Source organism: Prionailurus viverrinus, chromosome C1, assembly GCF_022837055.1.
Source record: "Prionailurus viverrinus isolate Anna chromosome C1, UM_Priviv_1.0, whole genome shotgun sequence".
NCBI lineage: Eukaryota > Metazoa > Chordata > Mammalia > Carnivora > Felidae > Prionailurus > Prionailurus viverrinus.
In genome coordinates this window covers 141,974,013-141,997,622 of record NC_062568.1, presented here as the reverse complement: position 1 = coordinate 141,997,622, position 23,610 = coordinate 141,974,013, and the positions used below count along the sequence as shown (strand labels likewise).

Below are 23,610 nucleotides of genomic sequence, written 5' to 3'. Positions count from 1 at the left end.
TTCTATTCCTGAAATCATTATTATACTATATGTTAACTAACTTGGATGTAAATTTTAAAAAATTAAAAAATGAAAAAAATGAAAAAAAAACAAAATGAACTAACAAAAAGAGTCATGTTGTTTTTCAAGCAAAAAAAAAAAAAAAAGCTAAGGAAGTTTAAGATGCTTTTCAAATTTTTCTGGAAGCAGTGGGTTGGCTTCTCAACCCAAAAAGTATCTAAATACACTGAATTCCTTGGATTAAGAAACACTTATAGATCCAAATGTTATGTAAATTGGAAACAGAATATACGTGACATTCAAAAAATGTTTCTCTAAAAATAGAAGAAGTACAAGATGGCCACCACAACAATTTCACAAACATTTAGAGTGACCTTCAACATTTACTTCAAAGAGAATTTTAGGAAGTGAAAGTTGATTTTTCAGATTTCAGGCTTAAGGAAATTAATATATTGACGATAGTTACCTACCTACCAGCTTGTCCATTCAATCTGGCTATTTAAGTCTTCATTTCAAATATGGCCACTGATATTTTACATGGGAGAGGGGTATATTGGATCAAACAACCCATCAATTCACTATTAAAAATGAATTATGTTTATATACATATTATATACTATTATGTACAAAACTCAGAACAAAACATTGTAGAAGAAAGAGAGAGGTCATATTCAAATTAGGGAGCTAAGATATCTGCACTTTAAAAATAATTAGCAAATATATTAGCAACATAAGATGGTAAAATATTTCTATTGAATAACTTCTATAAATAATAAATATTATAGGACTGAGGAATATGGAAAAATTACTGTTAGGATGAGCTTAGGAAAAGGGAGTCTGTACTAGATTATGAAGGAAAGATAGGATTTATGTAGATAAAGTTTAGATAATACTGTGAGTATGCACAGAATGTTGTGAGAAAATGAATGACATAGAAACTATAGGGAGAGAGTTAGCAGATGACCAATTTGTTTAGCAACTGACACTATAAACAGGAAGGGAAGAGAGATAAGACAGGAATAGAGAACATCCTAAACATAAATATGCTAATAAAAATGACACGGAATAAATTCTATACATAATCTAATACAATTTTGGCTGATGAAGTTGGTCTCATAAAATCCTTCTAAGAGTGGAAGAGGACAAAAACTGACAGAAGGCTTGAGAATATAATGACATTCATCCACCTATTTGACAACTCTATAGAATTCCTATTATACATCAGGAACATTATGTTCTAGAAATTGGGTATATAATGATGAAAAAGCCAGACAAGAGTCTCATTTTCATGGGTCTTACTTTTTGGTAGGGAAAGACAAGACACTAAACAAAAAACCAAATGTATATAAAAAAGTGGTTAGATAATATAGGCACTAAATATCATGAAGTAAATCTAATATGATGCAAAGTGAAGAACAGAAAGAGAAGGCCTTTCCCGAAGTAATATTTCAGCTGAGATCTGATGATGAGAAAAAAGCAGCAATGGGAGGAGGTGAAGATGAGTCCAGAAAAAAAGGAACAGAAAGTACAAAGAACTAGGCTTCTTCTGGGATCAAAACCTTAAGATATTACTCATAACTCAATGATGCTTATTTTCATTTGAAACTGAGCAAAACCACCAGAGAACACTGATTCAATTTAGAAGCAAGGTGTGAAATTTGCTGTAATTACCTTATAGCCCTCTGCTCCAGGCTCTCCTCTCTCTCCTTGTTCCCCCACAGGACCCTACAGAGACCACATGCAAAAACAATCAGTTCCACAGCTGGATCCAAGAATTTGTGAATGCAGATAATACAGTTAGTGTGGCATATTTTTTCCCCAAAAATGTGAAACCAAATGTATAATTATTTGTTTAGTTCCACTAATATATTTCAAAAGACTGAATATCAATAACATTAAGAACATCATAAGCATTGAATTATTTGAAGAGAATCTCATAATGATCTTGCTAGGAAAAATATTGAAGAAATGAAGTCCACTTAAACATTATGAATTTTCAGATGGATGAAGTATGTTATACATGATGTCAAATTAACTTGCATTTTTACTTAATGTTAAAATGATAGAAAAAGATTTAATCTGGATCATTCAGCCATGTAATCAATTCCATTAATTAGAAGATCAATTTAATCATCTTTTTATTTATTTATTCTTATATTTTGAAGTACAGTTGGCATACAATATTATAATAGTTTCAGGCATACAACATAATGGTTTGACATTTATACACATTATGAAATGATCACCAGAATAAGTCTGGTCACCATCTGTCACTATATGTAGTTATTATAATACTATTGACTATATTCGCTATGCTGTACTTCACATCCCCATGATTTACGTATTTTATAACTGAAAGTCTATAACTCTTAATCCCTTCACCTATTTCACCCATCTCCTTATACCCTCCCCTCTGGCAATCACCAGTTTGTTCTGTGTACTTATGAATCTGTTTCTGTTTTGTGTTGTTTTGTTTTTTGGACTCCACATGTAAGTAAAATAATACACAATTTGTTCCTCTCTTATTTCACATAGCATAATGCCCTCTAGGTTCATTTTTGTTGTCATGAATGGCAAGAGTTCACTCTTTTTATGGCTAAGTAATATTACATTTTGTGTGTGTGTATATATATACATCTTCTTTATCCATTTGTGTATCAGTGAACACTTAGGTTGTTTCCATATCATGGCTATTGTAAACAATGCTGCAATGAACATACATACAATGAAGATACAGGTGTATGTATCTTTTCATATTATGTTTTTCAATTTTTTTTTCAGATAAATACCCAGATGTCAAATAGCTGGATCCTGTGGTATTTCTATTTTTAATTTTTTGAGTAATCTCCATACTGGTTTACGTAGTGGCTGCACCAATTTATATTCTACCAACAGTGCATGACGGTTTCTTTTTTTCCACATTCTCACCAACATTTGTTATTTCTTGTTCTTTTTTGATACTAGTCATTCTGACAGCGATGAGGTGAAATCTCACTGGGTTTTGATATGCATTTCCCTGATTAGTGATGTTGAGCATTTTTTCATATGTCTATTGGCCTTCTATACATCTTCTTTGGAAAAATGCCTATTCAGGTCCTCTGCCCATTTTAAAAATCAGATTGGTTTATTTGTGTTGAGTTGTAGGAGTTCTTTATATATTTTGGATATTAATCTCTTACTGGATATATCATTTGCAAATATCTTCTCCCATTTGCCTTTTTGTTTTGTTGATGATTTCCTTTACTGTAAAAAACTTTTTAGTTTGATGTAGTCCCAATTGTTTATTTTTGCTTTTATTGCCTTTGCCAGAGGAGGCACATACCACAAAAATACTGCTAAGACTGATGTGCCAGAGTTTATGCCTGTTCTCTTTTGGAAGTTCTATGATTTCAGGTCTTACATTTAGGTCTTTAATCCACTTTGAGTTTATTCTTGCATGTAATGGAAAAAAGTGGTCCAGTTTCATTCTTTTGCATGTAGCTGTCCAGTTTCCCCAACACCCATTATTGAAAAGATTATATTTTCCCCATTGTATATTAATTGATCATATAAGTGTGTGTTTATTTCTGGGCTCTCTATTCTGTTCCATTGACCTATGTGTCTCTTTTTGTGCCAGTACCAAACTGTTCTGATAACCACAGCTTTGTGTGCAGTTTGAAATCAGGCAGCATGATACCTGCAGCTTTCTCAAGACTGTTTTGGCTATTCAGGGTCTTTTGTCATTGCATACAAATTTCAGATCATTTGTTCTAGTTCTGTGAAAAATACTATTGGAATTTTGATAGGAATTGTACTGAATATGGAGCTTGCTTTGGATAGCATAGACATCTTAAAAATATTAATTCTTCCAATCCACAAACAATGTATCTTTCCATTTATTTTTGTCATCTTCAGTTCTTGCATAAATGTCTTATAGTTTTCAGAATATAGGCCTTCTGCCTCCCTGGCTAAATTTATTCCTATTTTATTATTTTTATTCAATTATAAATAAGATCATTTTCTTAATTTCTCTTTCTGATAATTTGTTTTTATTGTATAGAAATGCAACAGATTTCTGTATATTCATTTTGTATCCTAATTTAGTAGTTGTAATAGTTTTTTGGTGAAGTCTTTATTTTGTATTTACAGTATAATGTGATCTACAAATGATGACAGTTGTGCTTCTGTCTTACCAATGTGGATGTCTTTCCTTTCTTTTTCTTCTCTTATTGCTATAGCTGACATTTCCAGTACTATGTTGAATAAAAGTGGTGAGAGTAGGCATCTTTCTATTATTCCTGATCTTGGAGGAAAAGCTTTCAGCTTTCCACCATTGAGTATGATGCTAGTTGTGGGTTTGCCATATATGGCATTTCTTATGTTAAGGAATTTATTGAGAGTTTTCATCATAAGTGGATGTTGAATTTTGTCAAATGCTTTTTCTGCATCTATTGAGAAGATCATGATTTTTAGCCTTCATTTTGTTAATGTGGTGTATCAAGTTAATTGATTTGCAAATACTGAATCATCCTTGCATCCCTGGAAAATATCTTATTTGATTGTGGAATATGATCCCTTTAATGTATTGCTGAATTTTTTTTTTTTTTGCTAATATTTTGTTGAAAATTTTTGTATCTATGTTCTTCAGGGATATTGGCCTATACTTTCCTTTTTTGTACTGTCTTTTCTGGTTTTGGTATCAGGACAATGCTAGCCTCATAGAATGAATGTGAAAGCATTCCTTCCTCTAATTTTTCTTGAATAGTTTGAGAAGGATAGGTATAAACACTTCCTTAAATGTTTGGAAAAATTCACCTGTGAAGCCATCTGGTCCCTGAGTTTGGTTTATTGGGAGTTTTTTGGTTACTGATTCATTTTCATTACCAGTAATCAGTCTGTTCAGATTTCTATTTCTTCCTGATTCAGTTTTGGAAGATTATAAGGGTTTAGGATTTTATCTTTTTTTTTTCTAGGTTGGCCAATTTCTTGGCAAACCTGTTTGTAGTAGATTTGGGGATGCTGTGCTTTTATTTCCATTTGTCTTCAAACAAAACTAATGTTTAGTTAGCAGAATGTTGTTTAGCTTCCATGTACTTGTGTTTTTTATCCATTTTTTTTCTTGGTATTTATTTCTAGTTTCATATCATTGTGATCACAAAAGATGCTTGATATGATTTCAATATTCTTAAATTTATTAAAATGTTTTTTGTGGTCTAACATGTGCTTTTTCCTAGATAATGTTCTGTGTGCACTTGAGAAGAATGCATATTCTGCTGTTTTTGAATGGACTGTTCTGTATATACCCATTAGGTCCCTCTGGTCTAATGTGTTGTTTAAGGTTACTATTTACTTATTGACTTTCTGTCTGGATGATCCATCTATAGATGTAAGTGGAGTATTAAAGTGTCCTACTCCTATTGTATTACTATCAATTTCTCCCTTGATGTCTGTTAATATCTGCTTTTTAAGTTTAAGTGTCTCTAAGTTGGGTGCATAGATATTTATAATTGTTATATCCTCTTGTTGAATTGAACCCTTTATCATCATGTAGTGCCCTTCCTTTTGTCTTGTTACAGTGTTAATTTTAAAGTCTATTTTATCTGATATGATACCCCTGGTTTGTTTTTTTTTCATTTCCACTTGGAGTATTTTTTTCTATCCTTTCACTTTCAATCTGTGTGTGTCTTTGGGTCTGAAGTGAGTCTCTTGTAGGCAGCATATAGATGGGTCTTTTTTTTTTAATTTTTTTAATGTTTCTTTATTTTTGAGAGAGAGACAGGGAGACACAGCGTTCGAGTGGGGGAGGAGCAGAGAGAGAGACACACACACACAGAATCTGAAGCACGCTCCAGGCTCTGAGCTGTCAGCATAGACCCTGATGTGGGGCTCGAACTCACAGACTTGAAATCATGACCTGAGCTGAAGTCACTTAACTGACTGAGCCACCCAGGTGCCCTGAAATGGGCCTTATTTTTCTTATCCTTTCAGTCACCCTATGTCTTTTGATTGGAACATCTAATCCATTTAGATTTCAAGTATCAACTGATAGGTATGTACTTAGTGCCATTTTGTTAACTGCTTTCTGGTTGTATATGTAGTTCTTTTCTGTTCCTCTCTTGCTCTCTTCCTTTGTGATCTGATGATTTTCTTTAGTGTTATGTTTGGATCCCTTTTTCTTTATTTTTTTGTGAATCTATTGTAGGTTTTGGTTTGAGGTTTCCATGAGTTACATATATAACACCCTATGTACATAGCAGTCTATTTTAAGTTGATGGTCACTTAAGTTCAAACACATTCTAAAAGCCCTACATTTTTTATTCCCCTCTCCCCATGTTTTGTGTATTTGGTGCCATAATTTACATCTTTTTATTTTGTATATCCCTTAGGTAATTATGTAGATATAGTTGTTTTTTCTACTTTTGTCCTTTAACCTTAATACCAGCTTTATAAGTAGTTGATCCACTCTCTTAACTATATGTTTGCTTTTACCAATGAGCCTTTTTCTTTCATAATTTTTTTTTTAACCTCCATTTATGGTGTTTTCTTTTCCATTTTAAGAAGTCCCTTTAACCTCTCTTGTAAGCCCAGTTTAGTGGTGATGAATTCCTTTAACTTTCATTTGTCTGGGAAACTCTCTATCTCTTTAATTCTGAATGACAATCTTTCCAGGAAGGGTATTCTGGTTGTAGGTTTTTCCTTTCAGCACTTTGAGTATATCAGGCCTCTCCTTTCTGGCCTACAAAATTTCTGCTGAAAAATCAGCTCATGATCTTTTAGGTGTTACCTTGTAAGTAACCAGTTGCTTTACTCTTGCTGTTTTTAAGATTCTCTCATTACCTTTAATTTCTGACAATTTACTTACTCTCTGTTGGTGTGAACCTCTTTGGGTTCATCTTGTTTGGAGCTCTCTGTGCATCTTGCAGTTGGATGTTTGTTTCTTTCTCCAGGTTAGGGAAGTTTTCATTTATTATTTCTTCCTTTTGTCTTGTTACACTCTTTGCTTTAAAGTCGACTTTATAAGACTTCTGTTGATATTTATTGTCCAAGAGTTTTCTTAAACTATCCTCTTTTTCTTAACCTTTTTTCTTTTTGCTCTTCAGTTTGGATGACTTCCACTACCTTGTCTTCCAGATCGCTGACCTGTCTATATCCTTTAATCTGCCATTGTTCTCCCTAGTGTATATATATTTTTTTCATTTCAGCTATTGAATTCTTAAGTTATGATTAGTTATTTTTTATATTTTTCTATCTCTTTGTTGAATTTCTCATTGTTCAACTACTCTTCTTCTGAGTTCCATGAGCATCTTTATGACCATTACTTTGAATTCTTTATCAGGCAGATTGTTTATCTCTGTTTCATTTGGTTCCTTCCTGAGGTTTTGTCTTATTTTATTTGGAACGTCCTCCTGTCTCCTTGTTAGGCTTGACTCACTGTGTGTGTTTCTATGTATTAGGTAGATCAGCTATGTCTCATGGTCTCGATGGAATGGTCTCATATAGAAGGTGTCCGTTGGGCCTTAGAAGCACACTCCTCCTTTGTCACCAGAACCAGGTGCTCCAGGAGTGCCCTGTGTAGTCTCTTTGTGCCTTCTTATTGCTGGCATGCTTGTGAGTGGGGCTGGCTCCTGGCCCATTGGCTGCAATGACTGGCCACAACTACTGTGGGCACACTGGTGGGCAGGACTGGCACCTGACATGGCTGGCTGAGAGGTCTGGCTGTGGTGGCTGTGGGTGTGCTGGTGGGTGGGATAGCCCCTGGTATGCCTGGCTATGAGGTCAGGCCAGGACTGTTGTAGGCATACTGATGGGTGGGCCTTGCCCCTTGTTCCTGTCAGGAGCCACTCTGGAAGGGTGCCAGTCCAGGCCAAAACTACTCGTTTGGTGTGTTGGAACAAGAGCTACTTTGGAGAACACCAGTCCTGGGCAAGGCCACCTGCAGAGTGTGGCAGGATGGGAGCTGTTTTGGGAGACACTGTTTAATGATCTTTTTAAAAGCATCTAATAGCTACCTACGTTAACATTCTTGATCAGAAACTCTGTTGTTTATTCTTTTTAATTTTTAAGATATAAATTAACCTAATAAAAATTGCATCTATTTATTTTTAATCTGTATGGTAGTAGCTAATAAACCTACACTTTTAACTTTTTTTCAAATATTCCTAATATAAATTCTTTGATATGATAAACTATTCAAATTATCTAGTGTAAAATATACTTGGAAAAGCAATTTTTGCATACAAGGACCTACTGTCTAAAAAGAAAGTCAAATTGAAATCCTTGTGAAAACCATAAAATTGATGAGGACAATTGATCGACAAATTTTAACTTATTCCTATGTGAGTAAAGATATTTGACATAATGTAAGGACAATAATCTCTGACTCTGTTTTAATGATTTAGAATATTCTTGGTTTAAGTTTCACACCTGTTTTATGTCTACTAGACAAAATAATGATTGTTATGCTAGACTTTTAATATATTTATTATATTTTAGTGACATTCTTTGATTCTGGTGTACTTTAATCTGGGGAAAAAACAAGCACTTTTATACACTATTTGCCCATATGTTTCCATTTGCTTTTCAGTTTTTGCATTATTTCCATATTTTTCCCTGTCAGGGCTTTAGAGAGACTAGAACATATTTGATAAAAACCTTATATATATTTTATAGATAACTATGCCTCTATATGAGATGGCTTCATTTAATCAGAATAATTCTAAAATCTTTTGTATTTCTAAAACAAAATATAACTTTCACTCATCTCGAAAGAGCCAGATCAAAGCACCAGAAGTAACTACATAATGTGATCCTTCTGCTTTAGTATTTAAACATATTTTTTAATGTTTATTTATTTTTAGGAGAGAGAAAAAGAGACAGAGCATGAGCCAGGGGAGGGGCAGAGAGAGAGGGAGACACAGAATCCAAACCAGGCTCCAGACTCTGAGCTATTAGCACAGAGCCCAAAGCGGGGCTTGAACCCATGAACCATGAGATCATGACCTTAGCAAAGTCAGATGCTTAACTGACTGAGCCACCTACGCACCCCTAGGATTTTTAAAATCTTATATGATATCATGTAGAAAATTGAAAATCAAACCAATTATATTTACTTCTATGAGTTAAACACTTTTATTCTACCTATTTAATTTACATATGCCCTTTAAGATTATTTTCATAAAATATGAATATAGAGATGGTCATTCAGATAATCAAAGCTACAATAGCTATTTTTCTTTTTTTTAACATATATTTTTAATGTTTATTTTTGAGAGAGAGAGAGAGTGGGGGAGGGGCAGAAAGAGAGGGAGACACAGAATCTGAAGCAGGCTCTAGGCTCGGAGCTGTAAGCACAGAGCCTGATGTGGGGCTTGAACCCACAAACTTGGAGATCGTGAGCTGAGCTGAAGTCAGATGCTCAACCAACTGAACCACCCAAGTTCCCCTATAATAACTTTTCAAAACAGAGTTTATAGTTAACCTTCAGATACTTAATTAGAAGACTATGGACCAGTGATCTTCAAAGGGTATTGGTTATAATAACTGATTAAGTTTTAAAGTCATTTGGTAACTATATGTAAATTACTATAAAAAAGTATACAGGTCAGATTTTTTTAATACTCAGAAATAAATCTGAATTTGATGATTTTTTAAACATTTTTTTACTATTTATTTACTTTTGAGAGAGAGAGAGAGAATGAGCAGGGGAAAGGCAGAGAGAGAAGGAGACACAGAATCCAAAGCAGGCTCCAAGCTCTAAGCTGTTAGCACAAAACCCGATGCAGGACTCAGATCCATGGACTGTGAGATCAAGACCTGAGCCAAAGTCAGATGCTTAACCAACTGACCCACCCAGGCGCCCCATGAATTTGATGATTGAAGAAATGTCTGCCCTAAAATATCTAGAGTATAGTATTTTGATAAGCTCTGCAAAAGGTTGTTATAGTGCATTTCATGCTGAAAGTTAGATTTGGAAAGTCACCGTAATTAAACTACATACTATGCTAAGGATCTTGACTTGGATATAAATAGATTTTACATTTAGATAATACAACTATAAATAGTATGTGCCTACAAAACCATGTTATGAAACTAACAGAATAAAACTCCCTGAAAAGATGTGATTGGTCATATGAATCTATTATATTCATTGCATTTTATCTTGAAACATCAAAATAATTTTAGAAAAAGACCTACTGGTTCACCTCGAGGCCCAGGTGGTCCTAGCACTGTGCTATCTTCTCCTGGATAACCCTATAATGAAGATAATTATTTACAAACAAAATCAAATCAATAAAATAAACTTTGAAATATGTAGCTTATCATTGTCTCATATGTTATGACATCTACAATCTGGCTTTATCTTTTTTAAATGGAAAACTTTACCTATAAAACTTAGCACAGGATATTTTATACAGTTGTAATTCCTATATGGTTCTCAGAAGTGTCTATCAGCTTTAATTACATACAAAGCAGTTTAGGAATTTGTTCAAAGTTTCAGGTTTCCAGTGATATTGCAAATTAAGAGTAGTATTATTATAGTTATTCTTAACCCAGAACAATTTTACTATAAATTTTACTATAAATTTCACTATAAACATACTGGTCATTTAATCTAGAGTCTCACAATCTGTTTCAATAAGTAATTAATTTTAAGTTTACAAAGCTTTATAGATTACAAAGTACTTTACCATATATTATTTCATGAATATCTTGAAACAACCTATTGAAGACATTTTAATGACTTAAATTTTCATCTCTTGGTATTTACCTTCTACAATTTGCAATACTTCCCAAATTGAAAAGTGTTTTCTTTTATTCTTTGAAAATGTTTCCATGCACACTTTCAGAAAGAACACAAAAATTAAATATTTAACTTTACGATTGCAAAGTCAATATACACACATACCTTTTCTCCTTTAGGTCCTGGCAGCCCAGAAAGGCCTGGCTGGCCCTGGTGGCCCTAACAAAAGGACAAGAAAGTAGATATTCTTTGTATCATTTGTGCATGTTCTACCTAATACCACCAAGGACATGCCACCAAGGACATGCCATTAGATACTTCACTATTCTGAAAGAAAAACAAGATTCATTCTCTAGGGGGATGAAGCCTAAATTCAGTAGCAAGGTTTATGGGTGAGATTTCATCTTAATCTGCATAATTGGAATGACATCTTTATATAACCATTTTCATGCAAATACACACATTTTAATTTCCAATTAGAAATGATTACCCTATATCCTGGAATTCCTGGTTCTCCATCAGGTCCCATCAATCCTAAATGTCCCTAAAAAACAAAATAAATATTAGAGAGAAAATAGCCAACTGCTTGAACCATTACACTTGTACTCTGATTACTTAAAATTTAGAATTTCTGAAGTATAATATTTTACTTAGTCTGAAATGGGAAAACAAGAAATAACATTCTAACTTCTGTCTTATTTTTCTTCTGAACCACAAAAATCCCACCAAAAAAATGTCTCTTCAGTTTACTTCTGGATGAATATTCTTAATCATATTAAGAAAAATACTTTCAGTTGTCAGAACCCTATAGGTTTTCAGCAAGTTCTTGGAAATGTAATGTGTATCTGTCAAAGTTTATAGTATATATATATTTTTAATGTTTACTTATTTTTGAGAAAGAGAGAGAGGACAGGGGAAGGGCAGAGAGAGAGAGAGGGAGACACAGAATCTGAAGCAGGTTCCAGGCTCTGAGCTGTCAGCACAGAGCCCGGCACAGACCCCGAAATCACAAACCATGAGATCATGACCTAAGCTGAAGTCAGATGCTTAACCAAATGAGCCAGCCAGGTGCCCTTATATCTGGTCCAAGTTTATGGTAGATGTGCCTCACTGAATATTAGAGTATAGCCTGAAAGTTTTTGATATTATCATGATGGGATCATGGAGAACTCCATACTCATTGATAGTTTCAGATGCTTTGATGAAGAAAAGTTTCAGCTCTGGTCAAAGTTGTCAAAGGAGAAATAGTTGGCAACTTATGTGTGATAATCACTCTGTTATTGCTCTTATTATCAATATTTTGCAGATGAGGATACTACATAATTTAAGGGTTATTCATAAATGCCTCTAAAGTACTGAAAATGTGACTCAGACAACTGAAAAGAGCAAAAATAATAATCCTAAAAACGTCTTACCTTTCATACTACCAAAAATTTCCACACCAATTCTCCTATTTAAGTTTGAAACTAAATAGGAGATGAGAAAATTAAGGCACAGAATAGGTTCATGCCTAACCAAATATCAGATTAACCAGAAGCTCTAAATATGATTATTTACCCAAAGAACCCATGAGAACCACCTATCATTTAAGTGGATATAAAGTTAAAACATAAAAGTAAGTAGATTTCTTATACAGCACCAATAAAAAGATATAATGGAAAAAAGATTGCATCATAAATCATAAAGTCCATAAGAAACCAACAGTAAATCTAACAGGATAGAGGTAAGAACAGAATAAAGGAAATAACAAAACTTTATTAAAGGACATATAAGATGATGTAAGTAAATAGAAAGACATATACTGCTTCTCTACTGAAAGATTCAATGTTAAAGGAAAATGAAGAGCTGATTTTAAAGTTGACATGGAAGGGAGAATTAAAGTAAGAGCTGAACTTTTCAGAAAAATGAATTATGGAATACTTGCTCTTCTCAAAAGTACTGTAATAATATAACAATTAAATAGTGTGGTATTGAACCCAAAAATAGGCTAAAAGATTGACAGAAGAAAACAGAGAGAATGAAAACAGGTCAATAAATATTTGAGAGTTTAGTTTAGTGGGATACAGAGTGACTATTTATTAAATGATTTTGAAACAACTGAAAATCTACTTGGAAAAAAGAAAATCAAGTTCTTTACAACTTATTTCACAGCAAAATAATAAACTTCATATGAGTTAGGAATAAAAATAATGCTATAAAAGAATTAGAAGAAGGATATGGAAGAGTATTTTTATATACTTTAGGTAGGGAAGGCATTTCTAACGAAGAAATAAAACCTGTAAAGTAAAGGAGTGACAAATTTGAGTATATAATAATTAAAATCTCCAGCAAAAAGATATCAAACAAACAACACTAAATGTTAAATGACATTAAGAGAAATTGTATTTATAATACATTTTGTAACAAATTTAACAAAAATATATTATCTAAGGGACGCCTGGATGGCTCAGTCGGTTAAGTGTCTGACTTGGGCTCAGGTCATGATCTCACGACTTGTGAGTTCAAGCCCTGCATTGGGCTCTGTGCTGACAGCATGGAGCCTGGAGCCTGCTTCGGATTCTGTGTCTCCCTCTTTCTCTGCCCCTCCCCCATCATGCTCTGTCTCTCTCTCTCTCTCTCTCAAAACTAAATAAACATCATATATATATATATATATATATATGTATATATATGTAATCTAAAATATATAAAGAGTTATTACAGTTTAATAAGAAAAAGACAGCAACCTAATGTAAATCATGTAAAGTGAATATGTAAAGGCAATTTCCAGAAAAAAAAATCACTTAATTGTAATCAGGGAGATATAAACAGAAAGAAAATGAGACACATGTTCTCATTTATCAGATTGTCAGACATCAAAAGAGTTAACATGAAGTATTGGTGGTGGGAGTGTATATTGGACGAAACCTTTTGGGGAGGCAGTTGGAGAACATGTGTCAATATTTTTAAAGTGAATATTCTCTTTAGACAAAATCCAAAGTAGGAACCTACTTTGAAGGCAGTACTCTGGATTAGTTTCCATGTTTGTTAAAAATTAATCATATTAAATAAAGTTTTGTAACATACAAGCCCAAATCAGGAAAATATTAGTAATTTAAATCAAAGGAAGAAAGACCTGAAGTGGTAAGATGAATATGTCAAATGAGCCTGAGATAAACTTTCCTCAGACAACTGATGAATTATACAATGCTCTCAAGAAGGCTTTGGTGAAAAGTCTAGCATTTGTGACATTTAACGGAGACTAGGAAATACACATGCATTTTGTAGATAAGCTTATGAAATAGTGAAAACACTAAGTTTAATAATTCATGCATCTCTCATGCTGTGACTTTCTAAACAGGTCCAAATATATTAGCAATAAAATTTTGCTATTACAGGTTCAGAAGTATTAATGCTACCCTTGTTTCCAACACTATATAAAGTTCATGCAAAAGATTAAATATTATTAGATGTTACAGATATTGATCAGAGCCGGTTTAAAAAAAAATCTCCATGAGCATGTAGAGTCCAAGCTTATAAAGAAAAATCATTTTTAAGTAAATCTAATTTTCAAAAACAATATGCCAATCCTGACAGCATAGTTTCATACAGATATTAAATTCTTATTTTAAGTGCAAGGCATATAAACTTTCCCACTTAGGTTAAGAGTTATAATCTGAGTTTTTAAAACTTCATTTCATATTTTATTTCCATTTTGAGTTTTTTCCCCTTTCCCTTTTTCATGTCCAGAAACCACTAAGCCATTTAAGTACTGTGGAATGCTTACAATTCTCCACAGCTCATGGAGGTAGATTATTTTCAATGGAACTATTGCTTTCTCTGTAAAATTAATCAAGGGATGAAACTTTAAGGACATGGATACATTTCTTTTCCATCCACAGTGAACTCAGGTCTGGAAATAAATCAAATACTAACCACAGCACCTCTCGTTCCTCTGGCACCCTTAGGACCACTTTCCCCAATTTGTCCGGGAGCACCTCTGCTTCCAATTTCTCCGGTGGGCCCTATTTGTCCTTTTTCACCCTGTGGACGTCGTTAGTAAGAGAGAAAAGTGGGAAAAAATAAATTTTTACCTAGATGAATTAACTATAGCATATACCTGAATGACACCGGAGGATAGTCTGTAAGCAAAATTCCGTAAATAGTAACTTGGGTTTACCTAGCTGGTGGTAGAGACTGCCACTGACAATAATAACATACCATCACCACCTAGGTTATCTGAAAGATATAACTGAAAGTAATTTAGGAGAAAGAACATTAAAAAAAATAATTTTGGCCAAACAAGCAGGGGAAATCTGGTGTTCATGTTGAATTGCCAATAACCATTTTTTTTTATTTTGAATTTGTTAGGTATGTATGTATGTATGCATGTGTGCATGTATTTCTTGTTATCATGAGAAAACAAAGACTGTATAAGAAACCTGCTTCTATACACAATTTCAATCCCACAAAGATCTATTTAATGTATACAGTTTCCAGTGTATGTTTCTGTATATTCAGTGGCTTGGAGTCTGCCTTTAAAAATCCATAACATATTTATATCATTTAACATCCTTCTGAAAACTAGTTATCTTCTGTTTTCCATCAAGCTGACTGATCATTCTCTACCACCAAAATATGGCTGCTTTTAAACAACTTTAAGTGCTATAATTCATTTTCTGAAAGTGGGAACCAATCTGTTCTGCTGTAGACAATAAAGTCGATACAAAGAAAAACTAGACTGTGATCATAGTCAGGAAGGAAGTTTTTGGTATTCATAACAATTCCCAGGGATGCAGGCTACTGTAAAGAATTATACTGTCCCACTTCTAATGTTGATTTTAGATATAACATCAAATATGATGAAAAGAGACTTCAGTATTGGGGTTATTTTCATGGGTAAGAATGGCTACTAAAATTCACCTCATTCATTTTTCCTTACTTCTTATTCTAACTAATCCTGTCTCTACATTATGACAAAGATAGGCTGGGTGTATGTTAGTAGAAATGATAAAATTAGACTTTGGGAACTAGATATGGTGTGATTTGAAGCTCATTATAGTCATATATTCAGAACTGTTGTATTTGAATAAGAAAATCATACTTGAACAAATTATTGGCCCCATACAGAGATGAATTTTTCATTATAATGTTCCAGAATTTTATACATTTTAATTTTAGTAAGATATAAAAGAAACATATAAACCATATTCTGGATGTGTGTTTCTAAGTCAATATATGGTAAAGATAAAATAATTAACCTTTTCAATTTAGATAAACATGGTACTAATAAACCCAGAAACAATCTCAATCATAATCTTTTCCCCTAAACATTTTACTAAAGTTGTTACTAATACACAAATGGTGTAGTATTTTCCTTTTCTCTCTTTTCCTGCCCAAAGTCTACTGAAGAATTTTTGGCAAACAGGAGAAGAAAAGGCAAATATCTTCACAGAAACTACAGAGTGAGACAGTTGCCTTCAAATAATCAAGGCGATAAATACTCCTAAGTAGAGTTAAATATTAATTTATATAAATGTGCCTTTTAAAACCAAATTTATATTTCTTTATTACCATATATTTCATGCAAATAAAAATATCACAGCATTCTATGGAGCTCGGAGCACATCAGAAGAAAGGAGGCCTTAAAAAGATGTAAAAAAAAAAAATTACCTTTTTGCCTGGGCGACCTCTTTGTCCTGGAATTCCCACAATTCCTTCAGATCCCTGAATGTCCAATATAAAAAAGAAAATAAATTGTTAAAGAAAGGACTAGATGGCATATTTAAATACTTACATCACATAATCACTGAATTGAACATTATGTAAAAATGAGGGTTACTTTTCAACAATATTGTGTTTGCATAATTATCTAAAAATAGGTCATGATGATTTAGCGGTCTGTTACTAATGAGTAAAACTTACATATACAAACTGGTCAAGATAGACAAAATTAAACTGTTCTTTATTATAGGAAGAAAATTACTTGGTTTCATCACCGTTTTAATTAGTGAGACTGTAATTAAACTAAACCCAATGCATCCATTTTAATTTTAGCAGTTCTATGAGCTACTACTGTGGGTTCAACATCTTGTTGAATGTATAGGATTATAAAATATATATATAAAACATGGTGAAGAAGAATCTCAAGATCTTATTGGAGTAGTAGATTAAGGAGGTTTTCTTTGGTCTGTGGAAAAAAAGGAGAGAGGGAAATAGACGGAGAAAAAAGAAGTAGTCATATTCAACTTTAAAACAGTATTTTCATTTTAATCTGTATTTTATTCAGACAAAGTAGACTGAAAGTTTTCAATACATACTTTTTTTTTGTAAAATTGGCTAAAATATTTTAGATGTCATGTGAATTTGCAGGTCAACAATAATTAGGCTTAAATGAGATCCACAGTAAGCCAGGGTGCAAGTTCTGAAACGGCCAACAATTAATCACAGCACTCCTTGCATTAGTTTGGAAATGAAAATGGAAACCTCAAATTTGTGTCCCAAAGCTTGGCAAACTGCAAAAATGATGTAGACAAGAAATAAATTGTGGTTTACCACTGTGCTATGGAGGCTCTTGATAAATATTTGTTGAACGAATAAACAGATACCTAAGGAAGTGACTCATGCCCTATGCTCCTCAGTAAATGCTCTTCTAGCCTCAGAAAGTCACTGAATTTAGAAGCCAAAATGGTTAAGTTCTATTGCTGTAGTTCTAGCTGCATCCAGAGGTCAAAATGATAGTTGCACTAACCTGAGATTTCTTTGTGGTTAATATGGACTTTTAAAAAGAGGCAGATTAACTTTCATTAGAGGGTAATGGTGTGAGCTTTTAAAAGTCAGACTGCTAGTTTCATAGTCTGGCTCTGTCACCTCACAGCAATATGACCATAGGTAGATTGTTTAACTTCTAAAGGTCTCAGTTTCCTGTTCTATAAAAGAAGTACAACAATACCTCTTCAAAGAGTTATTAAGATTAAATGAGATAGTGCATGTAAAGCTAAAAAGAACCGGACTTTAAACTGAAGAATTTAGCTCAGTGTTAGTTCTCACTAACGTCTGCTGCCTTTTTCAAGTGTATTATATAACATTTGAATGTATATAAAAAGATATTAGAAGGTACAATAAATACCCATGCACCCACCACCCACCGTAAGAAAGAGAAGATACATATGTAATTGAAGTCCCATATGCACACATACCTTTCCAAACACATTACCCTCTCCCCTCACTCAGGTGCAACCATTGCCCTCAATTTATCATTCCCAAGCATTTCTTTCTACCGTTACTCCATTTGTATGTATCTCCAAGCAGTATGTGGTAATGTTGCATCTTTTCAAACTTTAAATAAGCATACTTAATGCATTCTTTGGAAACTTTTTTAACACACATTTTGCTTTTGAAATTAATCAGTGTCTTTAATCTACTCACTTTCTGTTTTTCATCCTACGGGATTCTATTTTCTTATCAAACCACAGCTGATTTAACCACTTTCTTACTGATGAATTTTTGGTGGTTTTTTTTTTTTTTTTGTCCTGTTACAGATAATGCTTTTGAACTCATCTATGTGCCATGTTAAAGGTGGTTGTTTTGTTTTGTTTTTGTTTTTATGGAATAGTCCCGGAAGTTAAACTGCTGGGTTGTAGAATATGTACATCTTTAGGTATACAAGAGAATGTAAAATTATTCTCCAAAGTAGTTTTGTCAATTTCCATTCCCATAGCAATATGGGATAGCAATATTTCAGGGTCCAATTACTTCAAATCTTCTGTAAAGCTTGGTACTATCAGACTTCAAATATGTCCATTTCATTGTGGTAAATGATATTTTATTTGTGTTTTCAATTTGCATATTTCTGATTATTAAGGAGGAATGATTATCTATTCACACCGTTATTTCACATCTATATGTGATTCTGCTCAATATTCCCCTGAGCTGGACTTACTGAGTTATCCATAAAAGTTTTTACATATATTCCTGATACCTGTATTTTGCTCATTCTATATAACACAGATCTCTTCTCAGCCTGCAGCATATTTTTTCACTTTGTTTAATATAACTTCTGATTAACATAAGTTTGTGATTTTAAGAGTCATATTCATCAGTATTTTCTTCTTGTCTTATTTCTTTTCAGTGTTTAGGAGATCCTGACTGCTTCCCCTCCCTCCATGAGGTCATAAAATGTTCTTGTAAATGTTCTCATGCTTAACATTTTGATTTTCACAATTAGGCCTTTAATTGGAATTTCATTCTTTTGCGTGCGTGTGTGCACTGGTTTGAAGGAGTTGTTTTATTTTATTTTGTTTTCAATTTGGATAACCAATTAGGCCAGTACCATTTATTGAATATTTCATCCTTTCCTTAATGATTTGCAATCTGTGATCAATGTATTAAACTTCATGTTTCAAAATATACTAAGCTCTGAGTCAAGGTTACCTTCTATTTCCATTGGTCTCTTTGTCTTCTGTGAATGAACATGACACTGATTAAATTACTCTAGCTTCAATCATAAGTTATGGTATCAGGTAGGGTAAGTTCTCCCTTCCACACACCACTCTGCCCCAACCCTTGTAACTTGTTCTTGAAAATTGTTTTGATATTGGTCCTTTGTTCTTTCATATGAATTTTAAAATCACTTTTCATTAATCAGGTCCTATAAAAAAAGTCTTATAGGGATTTTGACTAAAATTGTATTGAATTTATAGACTAATTTAGGGGAGAATTGATAATTTTTTTGATATTGAGTCCTCCTATCCATGAATATAAAATATCTCTCCATTTATTTAGGTCTTTGTTAATAAACATAATTTTTTTGACAAAAATCTGCAAATCTTTTGTTAGATTTATTTCTAGTTGTTTAATTTTGTTGATGATTATATTATAGTTTTTTGTTTGTTTGTTTATTTATTTATTGAGAGAGAGGGAGAGAGCAAGCAGGGGAGGGGCAGAGAGAAAGGGAGAGAGAGAATCCCAAACAGGCTCCATGCTGTCAGTGCAGAGCCCGATACAGGGCTCAATCCCATGAACTGTGAGATCATGACATGAGCTGAAATTAAGAATCAGATGCTCAACCTACTGAGCCACCCACGCGCCCCCAGTAAATATTATTTAAGGTTTTCTAAACTGCTTGTGGCTGGTGAAGAAGAATGGAATCTATTTTTGTATATTCTTATATTTAGCATCTTGATAAAATCCCCTTAATTCTAATAATTTGTCTGTAGATTATTTCTCTTGTACCGTACTGGCTGGGTTTCTGAGTAAATGTTGAATAGAAATGGTGAAAAGTGGTGATCTTTGCTCATTCTTTGAAGTTTCACCATTAAGTATGATAGTCAATGTGGATATTATATTTTACTAAATGCTTTTTGTTTCATTTATTGAGATCATATTTTTAATTCTTTAATTTGTAAATATGTGACTTAAATGTATAATTTTAAAAAATGTTAGGCCTTTGTTGCAATACTTGCACAAGAGGGAAGTCACTGACACCTTTATTATATCAGCACCTCACAATGAGGTGCAACGAATTCAACTATTCAGGTGTCGGCCAACACTACTGCATGGCAATGTTATCTGCCAACCACCATGCAGTTTAGACATCGCTGTAAGTGTTTATATATTTAAATACCAACAAAAACTTGTGGAGAATGTAAAAATTAAAGTGATAAGTCTCTCACAAACGTGTATAATTGAGAAATTTGTCATTAGTCTGTAAGAGGACTTACACATTCTTCAAACTTCCATTTTCGCCTCAGTGTCAAGTGAATGACCTTGCCTTATACTGCACTGAGACAGAGTAGCAATCAAACAGAGCCACCTCCTCTTTCCCACACCCGATCTACCGACATACCTCCTTATGCACACACATATTCCGCCTCCCTTCTCTTACAAAGGAAGAAGTTTCTCTGTTGCTTGTCTGAAGCCAGTGCCTCACTTGTATCTAAAGCCCATGTTCCCTTCATGGCCTTCTGTTAACACTTGCACTATCATTTTTTTCCTCTTGACTACATCATTTCCGACAGCAATTAAATAAGCTAGATAGCACTCATTAAAAAACAAAAACAAAACCCTTCCTTGACCTCGTGTCCCTCCCTCCCTTCCTTTCTATTCACTCATTCAATGTCTCATGTACTTTTCTAGTTCAATCTTTACTTCCCCATCACAGCAGAACTTTTTGAAAGACCTGTTTATGCTCATTGCCACTATTTTCTTACCTCTCATTCCCTCTTCATTTGGGCTTTTGTTCTTACCACAGCTCTGAAATTGCTTCCCTTTCAGGTCACCATGTAACCTTCATATAGCTAAATCCAATAATCCAATGGCTCATTTTATCTCAACCTTTTTTCATTCTTGAAAAATTTTAAGGTTTTGTTTATATGGCAGCATGCTTCCTGAATTTTCGGCTTCCTTATATAACACCTCCTTATATTCTAATGATTCCTAAAATTATGTCACCTGTCCTGACTGTATCATTGACCTTCTGGTTATCCTACCTACTGACATCTTTTTGAATTTCTAATAGGGATTTCAAACTTTATGTGCCTCAAACTGAACCCTTGAATTATCCCCTCAAATCCCTAAATCTTGTCTCTTTCTTGTCTTTTCCAACTCTGCTATAATGTGGCAGTATTTTGAAAATTATCAAAATTGCTTTTCAATTTTGCCTTTTTGAATATATGGACTTTACCCTATTCATAGCTTGAGGGGGTCATATGCCCAAGGGTTATATGTATTAAGAAAATTTTTCTGTTTTCTTTGTTTCCAACTTTAATAATTCACAAGTTGACCTTGGAGCACCCAGCATACAGAGCTGTCCTATATTATAGAGAAGACACACCTTCCGTCTACTGCAATAGAACTCTAAGGCTTTTTACTAGGTGATAAAAGGATGAGAATATGATATAGGAGAAATAGAGAGAAAGCCAGGTTGTTGTTGTTGTTGTTGTTGTTGTTGTTGTTTTTCTTTTGGCTCCAGGAGAATACAGAAGCGCAAAAAGAGAGGGAGAGACCTAGATGTTCAGATTTTCCTCTTTCTGAGTTTTGGTAAAGTGAGACTCTTGTTCCCCACTACCTCTTCAGGATACAGGAAAGGTACCTTCTCTCTAGATAGCACTTGGTTTATGGCCATATCACTTTGGATGCTCAGGAAAATCAAAATGACGAACATTTGTTAAATTTTCCTAACCTACTCCTTGATTCCTATATGATGTAGATGGCAACTTAGAAATACCTGGGGAGCTTGTGTATGTGTGTGGTGGGGGAGTGGTCATTACTCTAGAAAGACATGGCTCTGTCATAACGGCTGATGAGCAGACTTCCTGGGCTAGAGCTGAATGAGAATCCAGAAGACCTGAGAGGGATCTGCAGATTAGTGGAAGCTGATTAGAGGGAACCTCTCCCAGAAAGGAAATGAAAATTACTAGCTGCAGACATTATCATCAGAGGCCAGCAGGGTAGGCAGTAAGCAAACTGACAAGGGACATTACCATGTCCCTATCTTAAACACCTGCACCTAGATCCAAAGCCTCCTCATCCTTACCATCACCAGACACTCAGACTCTCTGATGGAAAGGAGCAAAAGAGGGAGGTCAAGAGCTGATAAATTTGAGAAGCAACATTGTAAGAGTCTGAGCATTACCTACAGAGACTACTAATTTACAGGAACAAATTGTTTAAGCTTTCAACTGAGTTGGGTTTAAAATTTTCTTTTGCCCCCAAGCCTCCAACCATTCCTCACTAATCAGTAAGTTAGAGCTTGTGAGGAAAACCAAATAAACCAAAAATAATGAAATCACATATATCCACATATGTAAATACCAATTTGTAGGTCTGTAATATATTTAATGATATGATCACCAGTTCAGTTGCTCCAGCTAAAAACCAGGATTTATTCTTCATTATTTTTTCCCTCTTTCTCAACAACCAAACAATGAGTGATTACAATCCGCTGTATCTCCAAAATATGTCTTAAATGGGATCACTATCCCCTATCTCTATTGTCCCCTTACATTCCCAACCATACTACTTTTCATCTACACTACTGCCACGGCCTTCTAAGTCCACTTTTACCCTCATAGTCTATTTCTTCAAAATTCCCCAAATGATCACTAAATTAGCATTTAGTGAAATTAACAATTCAAACCCCTTGACCTGTTTAAAACCTTCCAAATGGCTGCACATTGAAATCAGAATCATCTCCAAATCTCTTATTATGGTCTGTAATCCTCTATATGATCTGGCTCCTTTTATTTCTCTGATGTTATGTTTTCAAGTTATTCATTACATTCCAATTACTTGGCCATTCCCTCTCCCCCCACGCCCACCCCATCTGGCCCCTTTCTAATAGTGCATCTAATAAATGCCCTTTCTGCCTTAGAGCATTTGCATTTAAATGTCCCCTCTACCTAGAAAGCTTTTACTTAGATATTCACATGACTGGCTGCCTCTTATCCTTAGACATCTGGTTCAATGTAACCCTAGGTAGTCCTTCTGTGACCACCCCAATTTAAAGTGGTCTATTACCTAGTCACTCTTTATCTCATTATCATGTTTTCTTTTCCTCACAGCACTTATCACTCTCAGAAATTATCATTCTTGTTCACGTTTCCTTCCCACACCGCAGTGTTAAGTTCCAGGACAGCAGGGACCTTGTCTGTTTTGTTTATTGCTTTAACATTAGTACCCAGAACTGTGCCTGGCATATAACTGATGATTAATAAATATTTAATAAACAAATGAATGATAGAATGCATGCCCCAAATTGAAAATATTTAGCCTTAATCAGACAGTAACCTAGGCTACTTGGTATTCATTCATTTAAAGAAATTTAAAAAACATGTACTAAAGTTTGTAGTAAAGCCAAAGTTTATGAACAAAAGGTGAAGAGTAGTGAGACATTTTTATACTACCTTTTT

General features: G+C 33.9%; 1 protein-coding gene across 1 annotated transcript in view; it reads right to left on the bottom strand.

The window, feature by feature from the left end:
* Window positions 1–23,610, bottom strand: part of COL24A1 (collagen type XXIV alpha 1 chain) — a 410,128-nt gene that overhangs the window by 83,544 nt on the left and 302,974 nt on the right. Inside the window, exons 39-44 of the mRNA XM_047871498.1 lie at window positions 16,373–16,426; window positions 14,636–14,743; window positions 11,211–11,264; window positions 10,886–10,939; window positions 10,174–10,230; window positions 1,672–1,725 (exon numbers count right to left, since the gene is read on the bottom strand). Coding sequence (XP_047727454.1) covers window positions 1,672–1,725; window positions 10,174–10,230; window positions 10,886–10,939; window positions 11,211–11,264; window positions 14,636–14,743; window positions 16,373–16,426 — 381 coding nt within the window. The remainder of the gene's footprint in view (window positions 1–1,671; window positions 1,726–10,173; window positions 10,231–10,885; window positions 10,940–11,210; window positions 11,265–14,635; window positions 14,744–16,372; window positions 16,427–23,610) is intronic.